At 38.6% G+C, this 24,495-nt stretch overlaps 1 protein-coding gene across 1 annotated transcript in view; it reads right to left on the bottom strand.

Annotated features, from left to right (window-relative positions):
* Positions 1-24,495, bottom strand: part of LOC139951513 (uncharacterized) — a 357,017-nt gene that overhangs the window by 331,811 nt on the left and 711 nt on the right. The window contains exons 2-3 of the mRNA XM_071950443.1: positions 15,053-15,138; positions 11,871-12,002 (exon numbers count right to left, since the gene is read on the bottom strand). Coding sequence (XP_071806544.1) covers positions 11,871-12,002; positions 15,053-15,138 — 218 coding nt within the window. The remainder of the gene's footprint in view (positions 1-11,870; positions 12,003-15,052; positions 15,139-24,495) is intronic.

The raw sequence follows: 24,495 nt of genomic DNA, 5'->3' as shown, positions 1-24,495 counted from the left end.
TGTGTGTTAGAGTGCCAATCAACCACTGGGGGTACTACAATGTCCTTTTTACCTGTGTGTTACTTCAGATTTTGGGCAAGCCACTGACAGCGTCCAGTCGCCCATGCTCAGTAAATGCACATCATTCATCCTTAAAGGGTCTATGTACTTTTTTCTAATACAAAACACAATGTCTACAGATGTACATAAAACTTACACAGTTTGAAGACTATGATAGTAGAAAGCTTTCCACAAAATTTTACTTACTGAGGTGTTATAGTTTTTTTAGAAATGAGTAAAACAAACAATCCCTCTCAGTTTTAGCATGTAAAATTGTATTAACCAGTTATGATATGGTTTTGGTATAATACCATTTTGTAAATGGGATTTAACGTGCTTAAACAATGTTTATCTCACTTGAGATAACAATAACTTTGTGTCTTGTTTTACCCATTCCTCAAAACTACAGAACCTCAGTTAGTAATATTTGAAGGGAAGCTTTCCACTATCATTATCTTCAAACCCTGTAAGTTTAAAGACACTGGACACTATTATTGTCAATGACCAGTCTTCTCACTTGGTGTATCTCATGCATTAAGTAACAAACCTGTAACATTAACAATTTGAGCTCAATTGGTCATCGAAGTTGCAAGATAATAATGAAAGAAAAAATACTCTTGTCAGCTTGTCACACGAAGTTGTGTGCTTTCAGATGCTTGATTTTGAGACCTCAGAATTACTTGTTACCAAGTAAGGTTATGCTAATAACTATTTGGAGTAATTACCAATAGTGTCCACTGCGTTTAATGTATGTCTGTGGAATTTTTGATAAAGTACCCAAATCCACTGGCCAAATTTACTAGTAAGTGAATGGACAAGCTGACTGGTCCTGCTGTCCAGCCACTAAAAAATATATAAGGGCAAACCCATTATGCATGTCAAATTACACTCAGTCGTCACAGTGCACAAATTCTACTAAAACAGAGATGATCAACTCTTCGACCAAAACCACCACACCTAGAAGGTTTCCCCACCAAGCAAAGTTAGAATTCCTAAACGAACAACCACAACTCAATCTTGTATAACTTTGATGGTATACTGCAAGGTTTTCAACCATGGAAAGTTTGAAATCCTACTTGAAACACAACTTAAAAAAAATGTAAACTATATAGTTCCGAGGTTTTTACTCTGTGCCAGATTTGAAATCCAACTTGAACCAACACAACTCAAAAGATAACTGCAAACCTTACTTCCAAGTCAGTTTTCCAACCAAGCAAAGTTTGAAAGATCAGGGTCCAATTTCATGGATCTGCTTATCGTAAGCACAGAATCGGCGCTTATGGAAGCAGGGAATTCTGTGCTTACGGCAAGCGTATTTCAAGGGTTAGCAATGAATTTTGGCTTCTGCGCGTGCGTACTCCACGTTACCAACACAACTCAAAAGACAACTGCAAACCTTACTTCCAAGTCAGTTTTCCAACCAAGCAAAGTTTGAAAGATCAGGGTCCAATTTCATGGATCTGCTTATCGTAAGCACAGAATCGGCACTTATGGAAGCAGGGAATTCTGTGCTTACGGCAAGCGTATTTCAAGGGTTAGCAATGAATTTTGGCTTCTGCGCGTGCATACTCCACATCACTAGGCTAGCGCAGTAGCGCAGAAATTCTGCGCTTGCACGTAAGCGGGGAATCGTGATCATAAGCACAGAATTAGCTGGTAAGCAGAGCCATGATATTGGGCCCTACATCCAGATGTGCACTACATGTACATGCAAAATGTGTTTTGACACAGTGTTTTGATACAAGGATACAGCATTTATCTGTAGGCATAATTCATGCGATTGTGAGAATCAATGAGGGAGAAGTAAATCTTTCCAGCTGTCAACTCAAGACAACCACATCCTGCCAAAAAAAAAACTCTAAAAACATCTGGTGGAATAATTCCAGTTGAAGACTGGAAGTTTTGGATGAGAAGTTCAAGTTTAAGTCATCAGACTATGATCATTGTAACAGTCAAGGGACCTTGTATAATAGCGTCTCTGTTTGATCATCAAGACACACACGGTAGTAGGGCTTGAATTTTTTACACTGATAAACCTAAGGCCAGAAGCTAGTAGTTTTAGTATCGGACCGTTTATAATAGTGTCTCTGTTGCAAGCATTAAACAAGGAGTGTCAAGCACCAAGACACACACAGCAATAGAGTACAGTTTGAACAAAGCTCAAACTTGAGGGCAAAGTCCAATAGATCGCAGGGCTTGAAGCTCGACTTTTGACTGGACCAGCCTTCGATTTCACAAAACTCTTCCTAACTTAAGACTATATCTTAGGACTTAGGACGAGTCCCAACCCTGCACTGTAGCATGCAGACCTTAAAATGAATCCTAAGTTAGGATGCGTTACTCGTCCTAACTCGAGATAAGACGAGTCCTAACTCTTTGATAAATCCACCCCATAACTTTTTTTACAAGACCAAGAAAAAAACTATGTACCGGGTTCAACTAAGCCTTGAAATATTCCATGGCAGCCACTACAATTGCCGCGGTGCTCTGTGCTTTTTACAGGGGAATTTTTTTTTTCATTGTCCTCATAAAGTGCCCCTCTTTAAGATAAAAATTGCTGTGCTCCTCCTGCAAGAGCAAAGTTAAATGCCAGGGTCAATGTTTAATAAACTGCATTTTGTTTGAACAGGCACTATAGAGAAGATTAAATCTCATTTTTATACTTAGATACTCAACAGAATGTTAAGATATTTAATAATAGTAATAATAATAATAATAATAGACCGTTTTTATATAGCGCTTTTCACGCCCGAGAGGTGCCTGAAAGCGCTTCCGACATTATTACCCCTGGTCACTGGGCCTTAAATCATTCCTTAAACCATCTCAGCTCCCGGGGGAGTATACAGCCTGTGCGCAATATATGCGCTACTCGACTAAACCAATCACAAGATCCATCTCTGCCCTCACAGGTACCCATTTACCCCTGGGTGGAGAGAAGCAATTATAGTTAAGTGTCTTGCTCAGGGACACAAGTGTCACGACCGGGATTCAAACCCACACTCTGCTGAACAGAAGCATCAGAGCTTGAGTTCGGTGCTCTTATCCACTCGGCCACGACACCCCAATTTATCAGACTCAAAGTTATCATTTAACATCATTTGGGGGCTTTTTAAAAGAGACTTAATGAAAATCACAAGACCACTGGTGGAGTTTACTGGCCCGGGCGCTAAAAACACAGGCCTCAAGCATGTGGTCTGATGATGAAAAGTTAATCATGGAGTTCCTTCGTGCATAACTGGTTATCAAACAGTAAACACTTAGCTGTGAACAGAAGTGTATGCGTTTTATAAACCTATTGATCACTGATAATTTATTGTCAATCAGCCTTGGTTAAACAAGGACCATTAAATTGCTGATCCTTCAAAACAACAAAGATTTTATGGCTTCGTTGTTCAAGGGTGGTAGTAGGTTCAACAATTAGCCTTCGGGGAAAGACTCCCCTAGGGTTGAAAAAAGTCGAGCCACTAACTTTTTTTTTTTTTCATGATTTGTTACAAAACAAGAATTTTTGTTGGGACTTGAGAATCTATCTATTTTCTCAGAAGATGACAAACTTTGATGGGCGGCCCTCAGAAACACTCTGGGGTTGAATTCCTGACATGTAATAGTGCGCTAATCAATGCCAATAAACAGCTTTTAATTGGAACTCTTCAAAGGTCAAAATTACAGCGTTGTTACAGATTGACACTTGAAGCTCAACATTTGATTGGTTCGTAGTCCATACATTGTGCAGTACAAAGGTGGAATACACTGATGTGATTGGTCGACTTAACATTCCTACTCATACACGTAGGTGACATACGTACTGTTGATTGGTCAGAAGTTGACACTGCACTCAAAGTCACTGTCAATCATTTATTAGTCCCTGGCGAGGAGGTCCCCTTGACCAAAACAGTTTAACTTTCTAGTTGCCTTGCCCATTCAAATACCTTGCTGCTGTTTTTTATTTCTCAAATTTATAGTGCCTTTTGCCTGTGAAATTAATAAATGAAATGAAATGAAATGAAATGAAACTGTAAGGATTTGTTTCTCCAATAAAACTTGATTGTTGTCTGCAGTGGTGAGTATGTGTGGTGTGGGTCTAATAAAATGTGGGAATGGAACCCACACTCTAATAAAGCTCTTGTTAAGCAGATACTGCTGAGCAAATTTCTCTGCTAAGCAAAAAATGGATAGGGCACCAGTCTCAACGAAATTTGTCTGTGCTTACACATGTTGTTAGTTTGTGTGCTTATAGGCTTTATGAAACTGAGCTCTGATGACTTCACCACAATAACTTGAGTTCAAAGTGCTAAGCCACCTATTGGATTTGAGATATTGCCGAAAGGTATCTGGAGCGGTTATGTCCACACAGGAAGAATACTAGTAATACTGTAGGAAGTCGTGGTTGAGTGGATGAGAACACCGAACTCAAGCTCTGGTGCTTCTGTTCAGCAGAGTGTGGGTTCGAATCCCGGTCATGACACTTGTGTCCCTGAGCAAGACACTTAACTATAATTGCTTCTCTTCACCCAGGGGTAAATGGGTACCTTGCGAGGGCACAGATGGTTCTTGTGATTGATTTAGCCGAGAAGCGCATATTAATGTTGCACAAGGCTGTATACTCCCCACCAGGGAGCTGAGATGGTTTAAGGAGTGAATTAAGGCCCATTGACCAGGGGTAATAATGTGAAGCGCTTTGGGACGCCCTCCGGGTGTGAAAAGCACTATATAAAAACGGGTTATTATTATTAGTCCTACCTGAGAAAAAATACAGCAGTATTTTCAGAGTCCATATCAAATACATATACATGTACAGACACTGTTAAAGACACTGCCGTCGATTTCACTAAGAGTTAGGACTCGTCTTATCTCGAGTTAGGGCGAGTAACTCGTCTTAATTCAGGATTAATCTTAAGGTCTGCATGCTACAGTGCAGGGTTGGGACTCGTCCTAAGTCCTAAGATTAGTCTTAAGTTAGGAAGAGTTTTGTGAAATCGACGGCTGGACACTATTGGTAATTGTCAAAGACCAGTCTTCTCACTTGGTGTATCTCAATATATGCACCAAATAACAAACCTGTGAAAATTTGAGCTCAATTGGTCATCAAAGTTGCGAGAAAATGATGAAAGACATAACACCCTTGTTGGAATTTGTGTGCTTTCAGATAGGAATAAAAGACTTCTAGCCAGAAGTCTTTTAATGTTTTAGTGAGAAATTACCTCTTTCTCAAAAACTACGTTGCTTCAGAGGGAGTCGTTTCCAATAATGTTTTATACTATCAACAGCTCTCCAATGCTCGTTACCAAGTCATTATTTAAGTTGTTTTGAGTAACTACCAAACAAACTTCCCCTTAAAACATGACACCAAGTGAGACTTTTTCTACATAAGAAAACATCATCGAGGAAGTGTCCAATCAACTTAATAGTAGATGAAAGGATTTGACTCCCCTGCCGCTACTTTCACTTGCATTTGGCGACCGCTAATTTCGAACCCTCATACAACATGACACCAAGTGAGAAAACATCATCAGGGAATTGTCACATCAACTTCCTCTATTCTTGTAGATTTATTGCAATACCAGAGGGACAGCCCAACATAGTTCCACCTCCAAACATAACTTGAATTTCCAGAGTGTCAAGAATAGTTTTGAATCTAAGGAATTCTTGACATGAGAAAGCCTCAGACATAACCTGCCGGATTTGTCGAATTCCTGGAGCTGATCTTCTCTTGAATCAAACCCAATCTGGGCCCAATTTCATAGAGCTGCTAAGCACCAAAATTTGCTTACCATTAAATTTCTTCCGTAATAAAAACAGGATTACCAATTCAAATATCCATGTGATTTTCAGGATAAGCAAACGACAGCTGAATACCAGTAACAAATAGAAATTTGGTCGGTAATCCTCTATTTTATAGAGGAAGAAATTTCATGCTATGCAAATTTTTGTGCTTAGCAGCTCTATGAAATTGCCCCCTGATATTCTCTTGAATCAAACCAAATCTGGCAGATGTCTAGAGTGGTGCATTCATCAATGATTCATGAAAGTCTCAACTTTCTCTACATCCATGCAATCCAACTTGGCAGGAAGAGAGCCAGCTCAAAAACAACAAAGTTAAATCTCACAAAACTAGACCACTCAAGAAACATTCAAACCCTGTTCGACCCTAAATCCTTCAAATTTCTTCCAATGACTTTTTCCGGTGCAGACCTGGAATTACAGAGAGACCACTGAGGCCTTGGTCCCTAGTCTTGGCCTTGGTGCCCTTTCAAAAACTTCCCGCTCTCCAAATGCAAAAGAGTGAAAAGGCACTCTTTGAAGAGCCATATGAGGGACAACTCTTTTTCGAGTGGTCTTTCACTCTTTTTAGATTTAAGTTTGCATCTTTTTTGAGTGGTTTCTCTCTCTGTCCTGGAGTGAAACCCTTCTAAAAATGTGAAATAACCACCACTTTTTTTAAAGAGCCGTATGATGGACAACTCAAAATGTAAAGAGTGGTGTTTTTCACTCTTTCACGTTTAGAGAGCATAGACTTCAAGACTTTCCAATGGAAGTGTTATTTAAAACATTGAAATGGCCTTGCCCTCCCTAGTCTCTATATCCTTGACACAAAGCAGGCGATAACGATTTTAAGATTTTTAGCCTTGCTAACAAAAACATTTTTGCAAAAAACAAAGCTGTCTTGACAACATTCACACATTGCATTCCTACAAACATTAACACATTAAAATATTGTGTTTTCAACTCACGTTACCAAAACTATAAATCAAGCTGCTTCTACGTCCTAAATCTTGGTGAGAAATCGTTGCCACTCTGAACAAAAGGTTCAAATTTATACCATCTTTCCAGGAGGACTGACTTCCCGTTTCGGCTAGACATGGCAAAGTGAACCCAGAACAACTCCAAGCCACACCGGAAAAACGCTTCTGGCTTCAGAGTTCTACACCACAAATCACCTGGGAGTCTGTGTAACTTGAATAAACATATCCGTAATGTTGGAAAAAAGCGGGAGAGTAAAAATGACTGATTGGTTGGTTAGAGTGGGGTTCTTTTTCTGGTGACTGTTCTAACCTAACGTTAAAATTACTACTGTATCCGCCCCCGAAATAGTCATTGTTCTTTAAATGGTCGTTGTTCTAATATGTTTTGTATGGTGTACATGTTTTTACAGTGTGGCTGTTATAGTTTATTTTTAGTTTGACACCAAAGTGATGTTGAATGTGATCAATTCTGTGAATAACTGTTTCCACAAATTGTTTTTCAAGTTTCTTTTTTTTGTGTGACAGTGGCCCACTGGACCATTAATGGACAAAAGTTAACACCTTGAGACCAGTCAAAATTCACTCCATGTGGTCCAGCTGACTAGACTAGAAAAGCATTCCTTTTTATGAACTAGTGAAGATGCTGACGGACACAAGTGAAATGACTTGCTGGATAGTCACTGAGAATGTTAAGGGCAAACTCTGATGAAAGCATCCATACCTTAACATGAAATAATGGACTAGTGAGAAGGCTGATGGACAAGTGAAATAAGAAGCTGGAATTACACAGAGGCCACTAAGACCACATGTTCTCTATTGCCCCTTTGCCTTGGTGCCCCTATCAAAACTTTCCATAAGGCTTTCAAGTTTCGTAAGAAGGTACCCTTTGTAAAATGAAAATGGCCTTATTGCCCTCTCAAAGATGAGTATCCAAGTTCGAAGCTGACTGGGCCCTGTGACGAGTCCATTAAAAAAAGTTAAGGGCATACATCAGCCCTGTATGCTTTGCTTTTGAAAGGAAAAGGGCACCAAGGCATTTTCTTCTTGGTAAAGGGCACCCAATCATGAAATCGTTAATTTCTACTTGGCCATTTCAAGGGCACTGGTGCATTTAGTTTTAGTTTTATTAGACTTACCACTGGCATAAAAATATAAATATACAAGACGATACATAAAGAAACAATGGATCAAAATAGTGAGTGGCGAGGAGGAACAGGTGACCAGCACCTCTACAAAGCCATCCTGCCACAAAGAATGCCCTCTGAAACCCACCCCACATTTACCAGGGGCATGGAGGCAAGGACATGGAGGCAATCGCCTCCATTGCCTCTGTGAAGCATCAGGGCTGCATACATTGTTCAGAGTGGCAACGATTTCTCAACTAAGCTTGGGCGATATAGATTTATTTTTATTCATGATATTTCGCCGACAATATATCGCAATATTCGATATAATCGCGATCAATTAAATTTGAAATCATCAGTCTTCAAAGTCCCAGTGAAAGTTGTAGAAGAGACAGTCATAGCATAAGAGAGGTGTTCTAATGACCAATTCTTCTGGTTTTACTCCAAACCTATGGGGTGCAAGATGTCTCAGATAGCAAATACATCGCGATATTTAATCGATATCGCGATATATCGATATTTTGATTAAAACCAAATCCATCCAATATCGAAATCGTTTCCAAATTAATATTGCGATATTCGATAATATCGTGATATCGCCCGAGCTTACCATGAACAACATCCCTATTTTAATATGAACATTCTATGATATGAAGTATTAATATTATGAACGAAATGGACGAGTGAAAAGCTGATAACTAACTGGGCCCAGTGGATAGTCACAGAAAAAAAGTTAGGGCCAAACCTGATATTGATACATTTGTCCAACTCTCCCCTTTTACAAACCCAGGAAATAAACCAAACAAGTGATGGTGGAGTAGCGAGTGAATTTATTCAGAATAACACATAAATGCCTCGAGTTACATGTAGTGTTAATTTCATTAACTCTTCTATGAACTGGTCCATGGCGGATGTCATCTGTGGTTTGTCTCTGATTGAGTTTACAGCTTGTTTGGAGTTGTTTTTCAAAACAGAAGGAAACTTAATTTGTTGCGTCACTCGTCGGAACAGTCTGGTTATTTCAATATTGCTCTATATTTTTTACAATCTACAAAGCATGCAGCCGATTTCATGAAACGCTAGGATAAATCCTATTTCCAGTTAGGACGAGTAACCCATCCTAACTTAGGACGGGTTCAATGCGTCCTTCGTCCTTTCGATATTATACGCAACTTAACTTGGCAGAGTCCTAAGATTAATCCTAAGTTTGGAAGAGTTTGGTGAAATCGACGACTGGGGCGGTAGAACAACAGTGCTGTCTTTCTGTCTCTCTACCACCATAAGCTTTGTAGAGTTAAAGGCAAAGTATACCTTGGGTTCTAGTAACCATTTCATTGTTTAATCCTACATTAAATGCAATAAAACTAACCTGCACAAATTTCAATTAAAAAGGCGGCAGCTTTTTTTAGATATCGCCAAATTTCTGATTAGATTACAATCAACGCCAACCGGTCACAATTAGGACATCAAGACAACAACAGGCTTGGGAAGAAAAAAACAGTCCTCCTGGAGTGATTACATGTCTGTCAATGCAGGAAGAATTAGCCTTACCTTGAATACAGTCTGAGAATTGTTTCATGCAGAAACATTTCTTAGATTGAAGAAAGTTTTTTGGCTCATTTTTGCTTGGTTACCAAAGGTATTTCATTTAAACAGGCCCCTTAGATCAATCAAAATCGTATATTATAAACATTGCATTGTATTGTATTGTATCGTATTGTCTTGTCTTGTCTTGTCTTGTCTTGTCTTGGATTGGATTGTATTGTATTGTATTGTATTGTATTGTCTTGTCTTGTCTTGTCTTGTCTTGTCTTGTCTTGTCTTGTCTTGTCTTGTCTTGTCTTGTCTTGTCTTGTCTTGTCTTGTCTTGTCTTGTATTGTCTTGTCTTGTCTTGTCTTGTCTTGTCTTGGATTGTATTGTATTGTCTTGTCTTGTCTTGTCTTGTCTTGTCTTGTCTTGTCTTGTCTTGTCTTGGATTGTATTGTATTGTCTTGTATTGTCTTGTCTTGTCTTGGATTGGATTGTATTGTATTGTCTTGTCTTGTCTTGTCTTGTCTTGTCTTGTCTTGTCTTGTCTTGTCTTGTCTTGTCTTGTCTTGGATTGGATTGGATTGGATTGTATTGTATTGTCTTGTCTTGTCTTGTCTTGTCTTGTCTTGGATTGGATTGGATTGTATTGTCTTGTCTTGTCTTGTCTTGTCTTGTCTTGTCTTGTCTTGTCTTGTCTTGTCTTGTCTTGGATTGTATTGTATTGTCTTGTCTTGTCTTGTCTTGTCTTGTCTTGTCTTGGATTGTATTGTATTGTATTGTCTTGTCTTGTCTTGTCTTGTCTTGTCTTGTCTTGTCTTGGATTGTATTGTATTGTCTTGTCTTGTCTTGTCTTGGATTGTATTGTATTGTATTGTCTTGTCTTGTCTTGTCTTGTCTTGTCTTGTCTTGGATTGTATTGTATTGTCTTGTCTTGTCTTGTCTTGTCTTGTCTTGTCTTGTCTTGTCTTGTCTTGTCTTGTCTTGTCTTGTATTTTAAATTATCACACTAGCGCGAGTGGAATACGGAAAAATATAGCGCTTCTGCGTCCCATATCCAACGAGGCCGAAGGCCGAGTGCAATACGGGACGCAGACGCGCTATATTTTCCGTATTTCCATGAGCGCGCGTGTGATAACGTATTTATCTTTAAGCAAACTTGGCGCATGACATAGAACACACAAGACGCATGGTAACGATATAAGCCGTGCAATATAGGTTTTTATCACCACTCCATTCTGCCAATCTGATTTGAGGATTAGCGCAAACTTGAAGATAATGTATTGTATTGTATTGTATTTATTGTCCAAACCAACAACAGACGAACTGCCAATTACATAAGTCCATGTAACCTCAACAACCAAACTGTCGTGTCACTCCATTTTGCCATGCATGTTTTGGAGTTAGCTACAAACTTGACCAAACTAAGAGAGAGTTTTTTAGACTAGTGTATAGGGTGGTAAACCGAGACACTCAGCTGTAACCAGCAATGACCTTAGAGTCAAAACCCAGACATTTCACTACTAGACCGCTCAGAGCAAATTACACGATGAAACTTCTTTCTATCTCTGTTTGAAACATCAAACGCATCATCTATCCGGTCTATGCCACCTTCAATCACTCCAGCCACCTTGACTGTTTCCTCTCTGGACACTACCTGGACACTAGTGACCAATGACCGGTTGGTTATCGACCATTCAGGCAATACAATGGGGTCAGGACAGGAAGGGAAAGGTCAGTGCTCTTTTAGAATCAGGGCCTAGTTTCATAAAGCTATAAGCAAATAATTCTGCTTAGCCAATTTCTTGGCTAAGCCAGGATTGACCTGGGTACCAGTCGCAGCAATGGTAACTGTATGGAGTTCTGGTTGGTGACTTACTTTTGCTGAGCAAGCGTTCTTAAATGCTAAGCAAGTTTTTGTGCTTACACAGGCTTCTGGCCCTTGGCCCAATTTCACAAAGCTGTTTAGAGCTGCTTCTGGAAGACGAGCAGAGTGTACTGTTTGAAACGTCGAGACCACACCGGCTCTTTTCAGAGCCAACACTCCCTCCCGGTCCCACAAAAGAGATTTACGCATGGTTTCAACCGCAAGTTTACTATTTATATAGTTTCTTCCTATTCATTGCTAGTGCTACCCTACATGCCATCAGAGGCATAGGTCTGTATGCTTTGTTTTCGAAAGGGCAAGGGCACCAAGGCATTTTCACCTTGGTAAATAGCACCCTATGAGGAAATTGTGAATTTCTACTGTACATTTCAAGAGTACCAAGGCAATGACCAGGAGGGCATGGAGGCAATCACCTCTTCCATGCCCCTCTTCCATGCCCCTCTTCCATGCCCCCCCCCCCCATTTAACCACCAGTAGGTAAGCAAGTAAGAAATCAAAGAAACTTTTTTTGTATTTTGGTGGCCTACAAATTAGTATTTTATAAATACCTGGATAAGAACTGCTTGCATAGGCTGGTGCCGTGCGCTGACACGAGGTCGTCCCGTATGGAGTCTGTTGACATCTGGTACATGTGTTCGGGGCACTACACGTGCCATCACCACATGAACCTCTACATACAGCTGTAAAGAATTAACGAGAATTATTAGGAACAAGTGTACGAAGGAAAAACACATAAACTGTTTCATGGTTGGTTTATGCAAACTCTGGCTTAATTTTTCAAAAAATTATATTCATATTTATTTTTACCAATGTCTATTATTAAATATCTATTAAATACAGTTGAGTCCATAGGCTAATCTAAACCTTTTCTCCCAGAATCATATATTTTTTATTCGGCAGCCATTTCAATGAAAAACGATGAAAAACGAGTCCCTGTACTTGATTTATTCCTAGGATAGTTAAGGAGATGCCTCAACCAACCTAGGAGGAAAAACACAGAGTTACCATGCATTTTTTATTTCTAGGGTGGTTAAGGAAAATGCCTCAACCATCCTAGGATTAAAAAAACAAAGTTACCATGTGTATTTTATTCCTAGGATAGTTAAGGAAAATGCCTCAACTATCCTGGGATAAAAACAAAGTTACTATGTATGTTTTATTCCTAGGATGGTTAAGGAAATGCCTCAACCATCCTAGGAGGAAAAAACACACCATTGTTATGTCTTTTTTTAATCCTATGATAGTAAAGGAAATTCCTCAACCCACCTCCCGAGCAGGGTCACTTTGAGAACTCTACCCAGTTCAGCATCATGTTGAAATGTTGTAGTGTGAAAAGGTCAGACCAGATAACACAGGTCGAATCCGTGTCCAACACAGAGATTTTCTCTAGTGTGAAAAGACCTAAGCTTAATCGTATTCATAAGGCTGTAATAAGTTTTTTGACATTGAGGTCCCGATCTGTAATATGTAACATCTTTGTACTATTACACGATGTGGAAACATTATCTTTGACCCTACTTTAAAACAATCAGATACTTCCTCTTGGATGTCTGTTCTATCTTTCACGTTGTCTAATTAGTCTTCCCATAGTGTCATGAGTAATAACGACAGTTTAAGTAAAAGCGTCCGTTCTACAGGACGGACACCTGTTCTCATGTTAAGTCGCTCTCAAAAACAAAATTATTTGCACCACACATTGACTTTGTACTTAGTGTATGTACGAAGTGTTTGGTTAAGGAAGCAATTATTCAACTACTCTTGCTTTTTAGAATCAGGAACATCAGAAAAACTTTGTTGCTAGACCAAAAGAAGGAAACAACAACACTTTGGGGGGAAGTGATTGAAACATCTAGCAGGTACTTATAATTTTAAATAATAAATTATTTTGGGGGAGCTAATCATCCTTACTCGCAGCTAAGAGCTGGATTGCGAAGGACGCGGCTACAATGTGTTCGAGAAGCTGGCATGCAAGGCGCCTTTGGCTGCCAGCCACATCAACTCATTATGACCACGGAGCACAGCCAAATATCGAAAATGTTTGATTTTTTTTTCCCCGAGGAAAACCATCTCAACTCACATATGGCCCCGGTCGGGAATCGAACCGGGGTCACCTTGGTGAGAGGCGAGCGCTTTACGCACAAACCAACCGTGCCACACTTGTTGTGCTTTAATTTTATAAAAAAACTTATATTTTGGGAGAGGATAGCGAAAACGCTAGATTATTCTACAAATTTCACAATTTCATAGATCTGCTTATACACATAGGCACAAAAAGTAACTAACTAAGTACAACAATAGTATGCTTACAAGAATATAAGGTTACCAGCAGCCAGAATACTAATTCACATATGAATCTGTGACTGGTATCCTGCTTATTTTTGCTAAGCACAATTGTTTAAAGGAATTGTTTACAGAATTGGCAAGAAACAAAATCGTGAAGATCACAGATTTACATAAAACCTACACGGTCTAATGATGATGATACATGTAGTAGAAAACATCCATTGAAATATTTATGACTGAAATGTCATATTTGGTGAGAAATAAATAATCTAGTTTCACATTTGGAGTTTATCGCTCAGTGACTGTTTATTCATTTTTATTTTCCATCGATGTCATGCAAAATGTGTAATCGGTTTTTCACTATTTTATCGTGACCCAGATGGCCGATCAATCTCAAACTTCTACAGGTTTGTCACTTTATGTATGGTGGATTACACTGCCAGCAGCTGTTTTGTTAGCAAAACCAATTCTATAATGTTCCTTTAAGTAATATTTTTGTTTAGGAGCTCTATGAAATTGTCCCCTGGAATGTTGCTTCGATCAACAAATCATTGTATTCAAGCTTTCCTCAAAACTCAGAGCAACCACTGAAATACAATAAGATATTTTGCTTGTCATTGAAGCTAAAATGTGAATGATTGTGTACCTTGAGTTTTAATCAATGAGATCCATTAAAATTCAGCCCTCCTGCTAAGAGGATAATTTGGCAGCATTACCTTCTGGCAAAACAGTTTGAATTAAAGGCACTGTACACAGTTGGTTATTACTCAAAATATATTTTTCGCATATATAAAAACCTTACTTGGTAACAAGCAACGGAGAGCTCTTGACAAAATAAAACATTGTGAGAAACGAATCCCTCTGAAGTAACGTACAGTGTACGTAGTTTTTGAGAAAGAGGTAATTTCTCACTAAAATAATACAAGACTTCTGGCCAGAAGCCTTTTATTATTCTTATCTGAAAGCACACTATTTTGTACAACAAGGGTGTTTTTCTTTCATCATTTTCTTGCAGCTTCAATGACCAATTGAGCTCAAATTTTCATAGGTTTGTTTTGTATGCATATGTTTGGATACACCAAGTGAGAATACTGGTCTTTGAAAATTATGCTACTGAACATGTCCAGTGCCTTTAACATGACAAGCCAGGTGGATACTGATCTGGAACTCTGACCCTTTGATAAACCGCCACTTTGAACCGTTTCAAGTAAATAAAGAAATAATTGTATAATTCTAGAACTATACACTTGAGATGATAACTCCAAATGGTTCCAATCAAAAATTCCCTTCTGGTTTAACTAGGCTTCAATTTAATATGTCAAAGGCTACTTGGTTTTTTAAGTATTCAGTAAATCATCCAAATTTGTTTCTGCTATCATAAAATGTCCAATTGCTAAAAAAGGCTTGGGTATTTAAATGTTATTATTGTGTTGCCGTGGAAACTTACGTGTAAGACACAACCCACTTCCTGGGTTTGGTTTCCAGCCTGGACAGCAGATGTAGGAACCTTGCGAGCGACAAACATGTAGACCTCTGTAAAAGGACATAAAACGGAATAAAGACGTTTAAGTTTTGACTTGAAAAATAAAATTAATCCTTCGCAATTTTATATAAAAAAATGTTTCATAATCATAGACCTACCCTTTTCAGGGTCCAACTTCATAGCTGCTTAAAGGCAGTGGACACTATTGGTAATTACTCAAAATAATTAATAGCATAAAACCTTACTTTGTAACGAGTAATGGGGAGAGGTTGGTGGTACAAAACATTGTGAGAAACAGCTCCCTCTGAAGTGGAGTAGTTTTCGAGAAAGAAGTAATTTTCCACAAATTTGATTTCGAGACCTCAAGTTTAGAATTTGAGGTCTCGAAATCAAGCATCCGAAAGCACACAACTTCGTGTGACAAGGGTAATTTGTTCTTTCATAGTTATCTCGCAACTCCGATGACCAATCGAGCTCAAATTTTCACAGGTTTGTTATTTTATGCATATGTTGATATACAGCAAGTGAGAAGACTGGTCTTTGACAATTACCAATAGTGTCCACTGGCTTTAAGCACAATGAGTTGCTAAGCACAGTAACATGATGCTTATCAGTCTGGGGTTAACAGCTAAAATACCATGTAACATGTACTATTTGTAACCAGTCACAAATGGTACTCTGCACATTTCTACTCAGCAGAAAACTGTTTTAAAGCAATATTTTCTGCTGAAGCAGGCCTCTGAAAAACTTACCGCACCCAAAGCAATTGCCGTGGTGCCCTGTGCTTTTACTGTGGTGCCCTAACCCTTTGCAAAGTTCCAATACAAGTTTAAGTTTTACTCCTACAAGTGCCCCTTACCAGAGAAAAATTCTTGTGTCCCTTTCCAAGAATGAAATTCAAGGCCTGTTCCAACTACTGGGGGCTTTAGGACTGTGATAACAAAACCCTTTCAACACAGGCCATGCCCCTGGTCATAACCTTCTAAAGTGCACCATGAAATGTCCCAGTACATACAGTCAGTAGGATTTGAAACTTTGAATTGAAAATACGGAGGGTTCTTAAAAGAACCGTTGGTTTCAACTCGCACTTTTGATCAGTATGTTTTCAACTCAACGTTTCGATGTTCTGATCGTCTTATCCAGAACATGTCAGCCTACATAGTACATGAAGATACATTTTATGAAAGTACATTAGTTACATTTTCCTCACTTAAAGGGGAGGTACACGTTTTGTAATTACTCAAAACAAATATTAACTTAAAAACTGACTTGGTGACGCGCATTGGAGAGCTGTTGGTAGTTTAAAACATTGTGAGAAACGGCTCCCTCTGAAGTAGCATAGATTTTGAGAAAGAGGTAATTTCTCACTAAAATAATAAAAGACTTCTAGCTAAGTTTTATCAACGAGGGTGTTCTTACTCTCATCATTTTCTCGCCACTTCGATGACCAATTTAGCTCAAACTTTCACAGGTTTGTTATTTTATGCTTATGTTGGGATACACGCAGTGAGAAGACTGGTCTTTGACAATTACCAATAGTGTACTCCCTTTAAGCGCGGTGCATAATAAGGAAAATCTCCCTTGCCCTTCTTAAGGCTTCTCGCAAAAATAGTAACTCCTGATAGATTGCGAAGGAGTTGAGGGTCATGTTAGGGTAGATCCAGGGGCTCAAAACACAAACCAGTCTATTGTTAAAACCATGGTTGGGTAACCCATGGAGGAAGGGATAACCCCAACCCCTAATCCTATCCTCTAGGCAAATTCCGTTCAATTAATCAATCTTTTGTTCCCTCTCAGCTGAGATTATCCAAGATTACAACAAGGGGTTACTCAGATGGCCCAGTGGTCTTTCCCTGGCTCATCCCAGGTAGGAAGACATTTTTTGAACAATGGGAGGAAGGATTTGTGACTGCTGTAATAAATCAAGGATTAGGTTCCTGTGGAGAGGGGAAGGGGGGTCAACGTTGGTTCAGAACTCTGCTGCCAGACTCATCACCTGTACATGTACACCATCCTGGCATCACATGACACCAATACCCAGATCACATAAAATAGTAAACTTGCATGAATTTGTAACCATGTGTAAATCTCAAATGTGGGAGTGTTGGCTCTGAAAAGAGCCAAGTGTGGTCTCGACACAATTCTACCCGATCCCAAGAGTTGGAGTGATGCAGGGTGAAATTTTGGAATAAAAAGTTTCTCACAATCTACGAGACCATTGACGATTGGATAAGAACTCCCATCACTCCTCACAAGTTCAGTTGCTTTTGCTATGGTGCCCTGTGTTTTAGCTGTGGTGCCCTGTGCAAGGTACTAGAAGTGCCCCAAGCGATCAATATTAAGCGTGTGCACAAAGCAGTCACTTTTGTTGGGTTGCCAGTCAGTGAGTGTTTCCCTACTAGGGATTAGTGACGAGAGGTTTCGATACGGCGCGCTGACCATGGTAGCGAGACTGTCAGTTTTATAGCATTAATTAATTTAAATAAAAAAATAAAAACAAGATGGAAGCACCATTCTAAATATATATTGGTCTGGTTCCCTTTACCAATACATAGGTGCTCCATAATAATAACAATAATAACAAATTCTTGTAAACACATAAATTCACAATAACCGTCTCAATGCGCTTTACATTAGAACCCTGGTCATTGGGCCAATAACAATCCTTAAATCCTGTTCAGCTCCCTGTGGAGTAAACAGCCTGCGCTGCGAGTTACCCCGCTCCAAGCAACTGATTCACATAAACCGTCTCTGCCCGCAAAGGTGCCCATAAAGAAAGGATGGGTGAACTGACTGCTTGAAACTCGACAACTGTCATCAGGATCAGAAATAAACATGTGTACTGAAGTTGTACTTGGATTTTTTTTATTTCGGAACTTATGGAATTTAAAAAGCAATCTGATATCAATCATCTCAGAGTAAGGTGTGGGGTGCTATCTCAGAAATTATATCATGATGAGTGATATTAACTTCTGCTATCATAATCATGGAGAGAAAAAAATACATTTCTATTACACAGGCTGGATGGGATAGGCAGTTGAAAAAAAAAAGTTAACTATTATGAGTGCAAGGCGTGAAAGCCTGTGAGTGTAAAGCGTCAAAGCTTGCGAGCTCACAAAGTCGAAGCCTGCTAACACACATAAGGCCAAATAAAAAAAATACCAGTTGATCGTCCTCTACTGCATCCTTTTGGGGGCAGCATCCTTTTTTAAACTATTTTTTATTTTTCTAATTTCATAAAGCAATATTAGTGAATGCCTGCCAGCAAAGTGTAATCCGACCCTGTTAATAGTAACACAGCTCCTCATGCAACAAATAGGTACAAAATAAATTTGCGATGGGTTCCAACTGAAGAATTTGTGGCCTGTTTGGTTTGAAATACTAAGCGACCATGTTGAAAAGAAAAAAATATATAATAAATAAAAAGGCCCTCATCCTCCTCTTTTTTTTTTTTAATCCAGACGATCAACTGGTATTTTTGTTTATTTAGCCTAACAATATTTTTGGTTTTGAAAGCCCTACTCTGCAATCTTAGGGGTTCTGTGGTTTTATCTTCATTCTATTATGATTTGATCTTATGTAAAATAATTATATTGGGGTCCCTTTAGAATTAAAAAAAAATTTAAAAAAATTCGGTTACAAAACAGAGAAGTCACATCCCTGAATATACAATTTTAAAAAGTTCACGCCGACTTCAGAAAAATCTGGTAAAACATTTTATATATAGTATACTATTTTTGACAAATTTGTTCAGACAATTTTTAGTAGAAAGTTTGAAATGTCCTCCCTTGTGTGTTCCATTTGTCTACTTTGTTGAGGTTTGGACACCCACTATGAAGCTATAGGCCTGTAATAACATCAACAATGTTAATACCAGACCCATATGTTCCTGATGTAGGGGTCAGCGCGTCACCCTCCAAGGTATGCTGTCACCCACTCTACACCCAGCTGCCACCCAGTAACATCTCTGACTATACTACAAGTATTATATCAGGGGTCGATTTCGCAAAGAGTTAGGACTCGTCTTATCTCGAGTTAGGACGTGTAACTCTTCCTTACTTAGGATTAATCTTAAGGTCTGCATGCTACAGTGCAGGCTTGGGACTCGTCTTAAGTCCTAAGATTAATCTTAAGTTAGGAATGGTTTTGTGAAATCGACGGCAGGCTGGATATATTGTACGTATACTAAATTGGTAATTACTCAAAACAATTCTTAGCATGCAAACTCACTTGGTAACGAGCAATGGAGAGCTGGTGATTATGAGAAATGGCTCCCTCTGAAGTAACATAATTTTTTATTTAAGAGGTAACTTCTCACTCAAATAATAAAAGACTTAACAGCTAAAAGACAAGTCAAAATGTACAAAATAATATAATAAAAGCACAGAAATTCAGAAAACTAGAAGTCTGTCTCTTCAGCCAACAGTTTTAAAACATTCAGTTTCTTCATACAATGTAAGCGTTATGTTCCAAAAATTATTTTTATGAAAGGACTTCATTCTTGAATCTAGATATAATATCAAATAATAATATGAAATTTAATACATTGCTCTTTGAGACTTGTGGAGACAAAACAAAAAAGTGTACATGTACATGGCTGGGATTCGAACCAAATATGACTTGCTAAGCTCTGGTTTGCCTCTACACAAATGGGAACAAAAATTTGAAAGTTGATTTTTTTTTTTGGGGGGGGGTTGCTCTTGCACTTAAAATAACAAGTTGCGTTTGGTAATGATTACACAATTAGAAGAAAGACTACTTTGTTTTTTAAATGTGTAGATAAAGTGTCAGATAGCATTCCACAATAAGTGATTATAATACATGTAATAATAATAACGGACACTTGTAACCGCTATATCTTGCAACTTGACACTCCTGGCGCAGGTTATGAGAAAAGGATGTTGAACTACAGTTACAAAGTTGGCAAATATCAATATGATTTTTTTTCCCAATAAGAACAGTAATGTAGTTGTCAAGTTTGAGTCTCACATCTGCTAAGGTGGTTACTGGGGGAAGTTTCCCTTGTGACGTGGCCCAATTCATTCCTACAAAATACCACCTGCTATCAAATTAATAACAAACTGTATTTATACCTGGGCTTCTCTAGTGTGTCTAACGAGAACACAACCAGACACAACTGTGATTGTTATTAAAAAGTATCATTTTCAAGTAACATTGTACTTGTTTTCTAGTAAATTAACGACTGATTTGCCAGTTCCCTTGATGGGAAGATCATCTAAACAAACAAACAAATTGTCAAGTTGCAGGCCTTGATGTAACCCCTGGCGCCCACAGCGATTGCCGTGGTGCCCTGTGCTTTTGCCGTGGTGCCCTTTGCAAAGTTCCAAAACAAATTTACATTTTTATCATAGACATGATAGAGTACCCCTTACCATAGAGGCAAAATCTAGTGCCCCTTCAAGAAAGAAGTTCAAGGCCTGCCTAAAAATAATTAGGTGAACTCTAAAACAGAGATTAGAAAGTACAATTGGAGATATAAAGGAAATGAATCAAAGATTGGGTGGGAAAGGAAATGATTGTGAAGGCTTCAATATTAAAGTGTTTCATCACAAACGAAAAAATTCAGAACTAGATTAGTTCTGGTTTTATATTCACCATGTGGGATTAATAAGACCATAATGTCCAGACCTCTAATAACTTAATAATAATAATAATAATATCGAAGTCTTATATTAGCGCACGTATCTACCAAACAAGGTACTCAGTACTGAGTATCTTTTATATACAAACTTTCAGAAAGATAGGTTATTGCAGTGATGAATTCTGAGACCAAATTATTTAGCACCTTATAAGGGTTTACAAGGTGCTACGGCGCATTAAGCAGCCACAACCAGGAACACCGGGGCGAACCCCTTCTCTTTTCGATAAGTGCACTGGGTTCTTTTACATGCGTTACACAACACATGGGACCAACGGCTTTACGTCCCATCCGAAGGACGAAGCAATGGTTAAGTGTCTTGCTCAAGGACACAGTGTCACGGCTGGGGATTCGAACCCACACTCTGCTGATCAGAAACACCAGAGTTTGAATTCGGTGCTCTTAACCGCTCGGCCACGACAATTCCACTTGGAATCAAGTCTTTAATAAATTGTATTCAGTGGTATGATTGTTTATTATGCATGCCATGTTACTACATGTACCTTACCAAGGGTCGCCTAAGGAGATAAAAACTTAAGGATAGTCCAAAGTGAATTACTCAAGATAAGAGAAGTCTCAACTCTTTGTGAAATCAACCGACCCCAGGCCTTGAATTTCGTTCTTGAAGGGGCACAGCAATTTTCTTTTAGTAAGTGGCACTGCTTCTATATGTGGAAAATGTAAATTTGTATTGGAACTTTGAAAAGGGGCACCACAGCAAAAGCACAGAGCACCTTGGCAATCGCTGTGGGTGCCGTGGGTTAATTTGAGGACTGAACATACAGGCTAGCTCATGGACTTGGACTTTGTAAACCAAGCTGTGTTTCGTGGCTAGTGCATCAAGCGAACGACTGTGTGTACAATCACTTGACTTTCCTCTGGCGCTGTCACCAGGGTCCAATTTCACAAGGCTGCTTTACAAGGCAAACAAAAAAGCGGTTGACAATTTTCTTTGCTTTTTTTAAGTAAAAATTGAGTGGGACACCTCACCACAGTCACAACAATGTAAACTTTAAATGTAATTTGTCTGGTAACCCTTCAATGTAAGCAAACTTTTGCTGTGCTTAGCAAGTCTTTGTGCTTACAGGCTTTAGGAAATTGGGCCCAGACCAATATCCTGTGTGGATATCATCAGGAAACTCAAAAAGATTTACTTCCTGATACTTCACCGATAATTAAAAAATCCAGGGAGTTTCCATTCACTATTACCAAACAATTATTGGCACTGGCAGCCATTTTGTTACTTTCCAAAATTCAAATTCACAAAAATGGTCTAATGGTAAGACTGCATGAGTTACAATCATCTATGGTCGTGGGTTCAAACCCTACCAAGCTGACCAATGATTTCACGTATATATTTGTGGTCTAGTTACTGTGATCCAGATTTTATTGATTTGTGGGTGCAATCAATAGACGAGGCCTACAGCCTAGATAAACCAATGTTTGTAGATAGAGATTTGCTGTTGCCAGCTTGGCGTTAATATCCCCCTGTGTAAGTTTTCCAAGTTCCCTTAACAGGAAGATCATCTAAACAAACAAACAAGCCAACTGTTAAAGATCTGGTTAATTGTCACAATTTACTTGAGTGGTACAGCTACAATAATATCAAAGTTTAGCAAATTTAGAATTAACACTAAGTCTGTCAATAATTTGTTTTAACAATGCACTATACATGTAGTACACGATAATTTTGTAGATTGACAAAATGATGTCTTCCAACAAAAAGAGCAAGGACCTGGGGTGGATTTCACAAAGAGTTAAAAATAGTCTTATCTCGAGTTAGGACGAGTTACTCATCCTAACCTAGGTCTAGCCTTAAGTTTTTATTATCTTTTAGGACAAGTCCCACGTTAGGACTCGTCCTAAATTCTTTGTAAAATCGACTCCGGGGGCCGATTTCACAAAGCAATAAAATTCATCGCGAGACAAATTTTCAGTATTACCATAGTGATTTGTATTGTGATATCATGTTTTACTTAGCAACTACGATTGATTTGCAGTTATGACAAATCATAGATCCTTGTGAAATCGACTCCTGGTCCTTGCTCTATGCTTCAACCCACACATCAGTAATTTTCAAAAAGTTCCCACCAATAAAAAGATTGATCAAACATTTGTTTTTTTATTCCTTCCTGCAGACCTTGAATAAAAAACAATATAATAGCCTGAATATTCGTGCTAAGCTCATCCTAGCCATATCCTCTCATATCGGATAAGTCTGTCTGACATTGCAACAGATGGGATCTGACCTTTTTGTCTGTCTCTGTCCTATATTGTCTGGGACCATTCCTAAGGAAGTCCAAACCCAAAGTTTTGACAGTTTAATTTGGTCAACCTCAAGGACAGTGTGGGTAGAGGTTGGTTTGGGTCCAAGGTGTTTTTGTAACTTTGTGGTTTACCATCAGGAATTGAGATTCAATTGTCCATAAAAACCAAAGTCAATTATCCAAGAAATTTGTTTTATTGTTTTGTTGATAAAAAAAGGGTAGGGCCTGCGTCCCTCAGATCATGTGGCTTTGCATGGTCATGATGTAAAATGTGTACAAAATGTAGTTTCTATCAACATTGGAAATAAGGACCCCATTGTTAGCTTTGGTTTATTGATAAAGTGGTTACAAATATGTTACAAACCTGTTTTAGACCCTGTGTTTATAAATAAAGGTAACTTTTTTATGGTCCTTAAACATTGTTGAAAAGCTGAGTAAAATAAAAAATAACACAAATTCATGACATTTTAACAAATTATGTATTAAATTATGTATTTATCACTAGGAAAAACTTTTCATCAATAAGCTACACAGACATGCCTTGACCTTCACTCTTGAATGGGCACAATCATTTTCCTCTGGTGGGGGCACTTCTACAGAGGAAAATTTAAACTTGTATTGGAACTTTGCAAAGGGCACCACAGCAAACAGGGGGACACCACAGCAATTGCTTTGGGTGCTGTGGATTATTTTGAGGCCTGTACATGTAGGAACAAAAATAAGATTCTTGCTCCAGACAAATTTTATGCTTGATCAAACTTGTAAGAAGCTAAAGTTAGCCTTTAGTGACTGGTCTTTCTTGTGGTACACAATTCATGGTACAGCAATAAGCTGGGTATAGTTCTGTTTTTGTTGTCGAGGACAGATTTACGGCTTCCCCATCAAACAACTGTGTGTGTGTTTTTTTGTTAGCAACTCAGCAAGATAGGAAACAGCCTATTGTTATTGAAGATAGTGGTTTTGTAGTAAATCCTTATTCAAACCTACATTACACAATCTTCGCTTAGTGCTGGAAGCATTCAGAAGGCTCTGAGGAAAAGATTCCGTACGGCGCCACCACTTTTTCATTTGATATGAAATAATATAGTATCTAATTTACCTCAATGAGATATCCCTTTTTGTAAAAAAATAGTGAAAAGGTGGTGGCGCCATACGGAAAGTTATCCGGCTCTGATATTACACAGCAGCTATGCATGGATTCTTCCACAACACACAAAAAAACATTCAAGCAGTAGCCTACTTCTGCATCCAACCATCCCACCATGAAGGAAGCCCTCCATGATCCAACCGGCCTCCCTTATGACCAAAACTTGTCAAATTTTAGGTAAACAGTGACAGTCAGATTTTTTCATAGCAACTTTTCAATTTTCTCACTGTTTTTCTCAACTTAAAAAAAAAAACATTCTCAAGAGCTAAGAAAATAAAGTAAAATAAAAAAATTGAAAGGCTTTATGAGAGATACACAAAAAAAATTACTTCAT

Source organism: Asterias amurensis, chromosome 19, assembly GCF_032118995.1.
Source record: "Asterias amurensis chromosome 19, ASM3211899v1".
NCBI classification, from domain to species: domain Eukaryota; kingdom Metazoa; phylum Echinodermata; class Asteroidea; order Forcipulatida; family Asteriidae; genus Asterias; species Asterias amurensis.
Note: the sequence above shows the minus strand (reverse complement) of the source record. Positions and strands in the feature narration are given on the sequence as shown.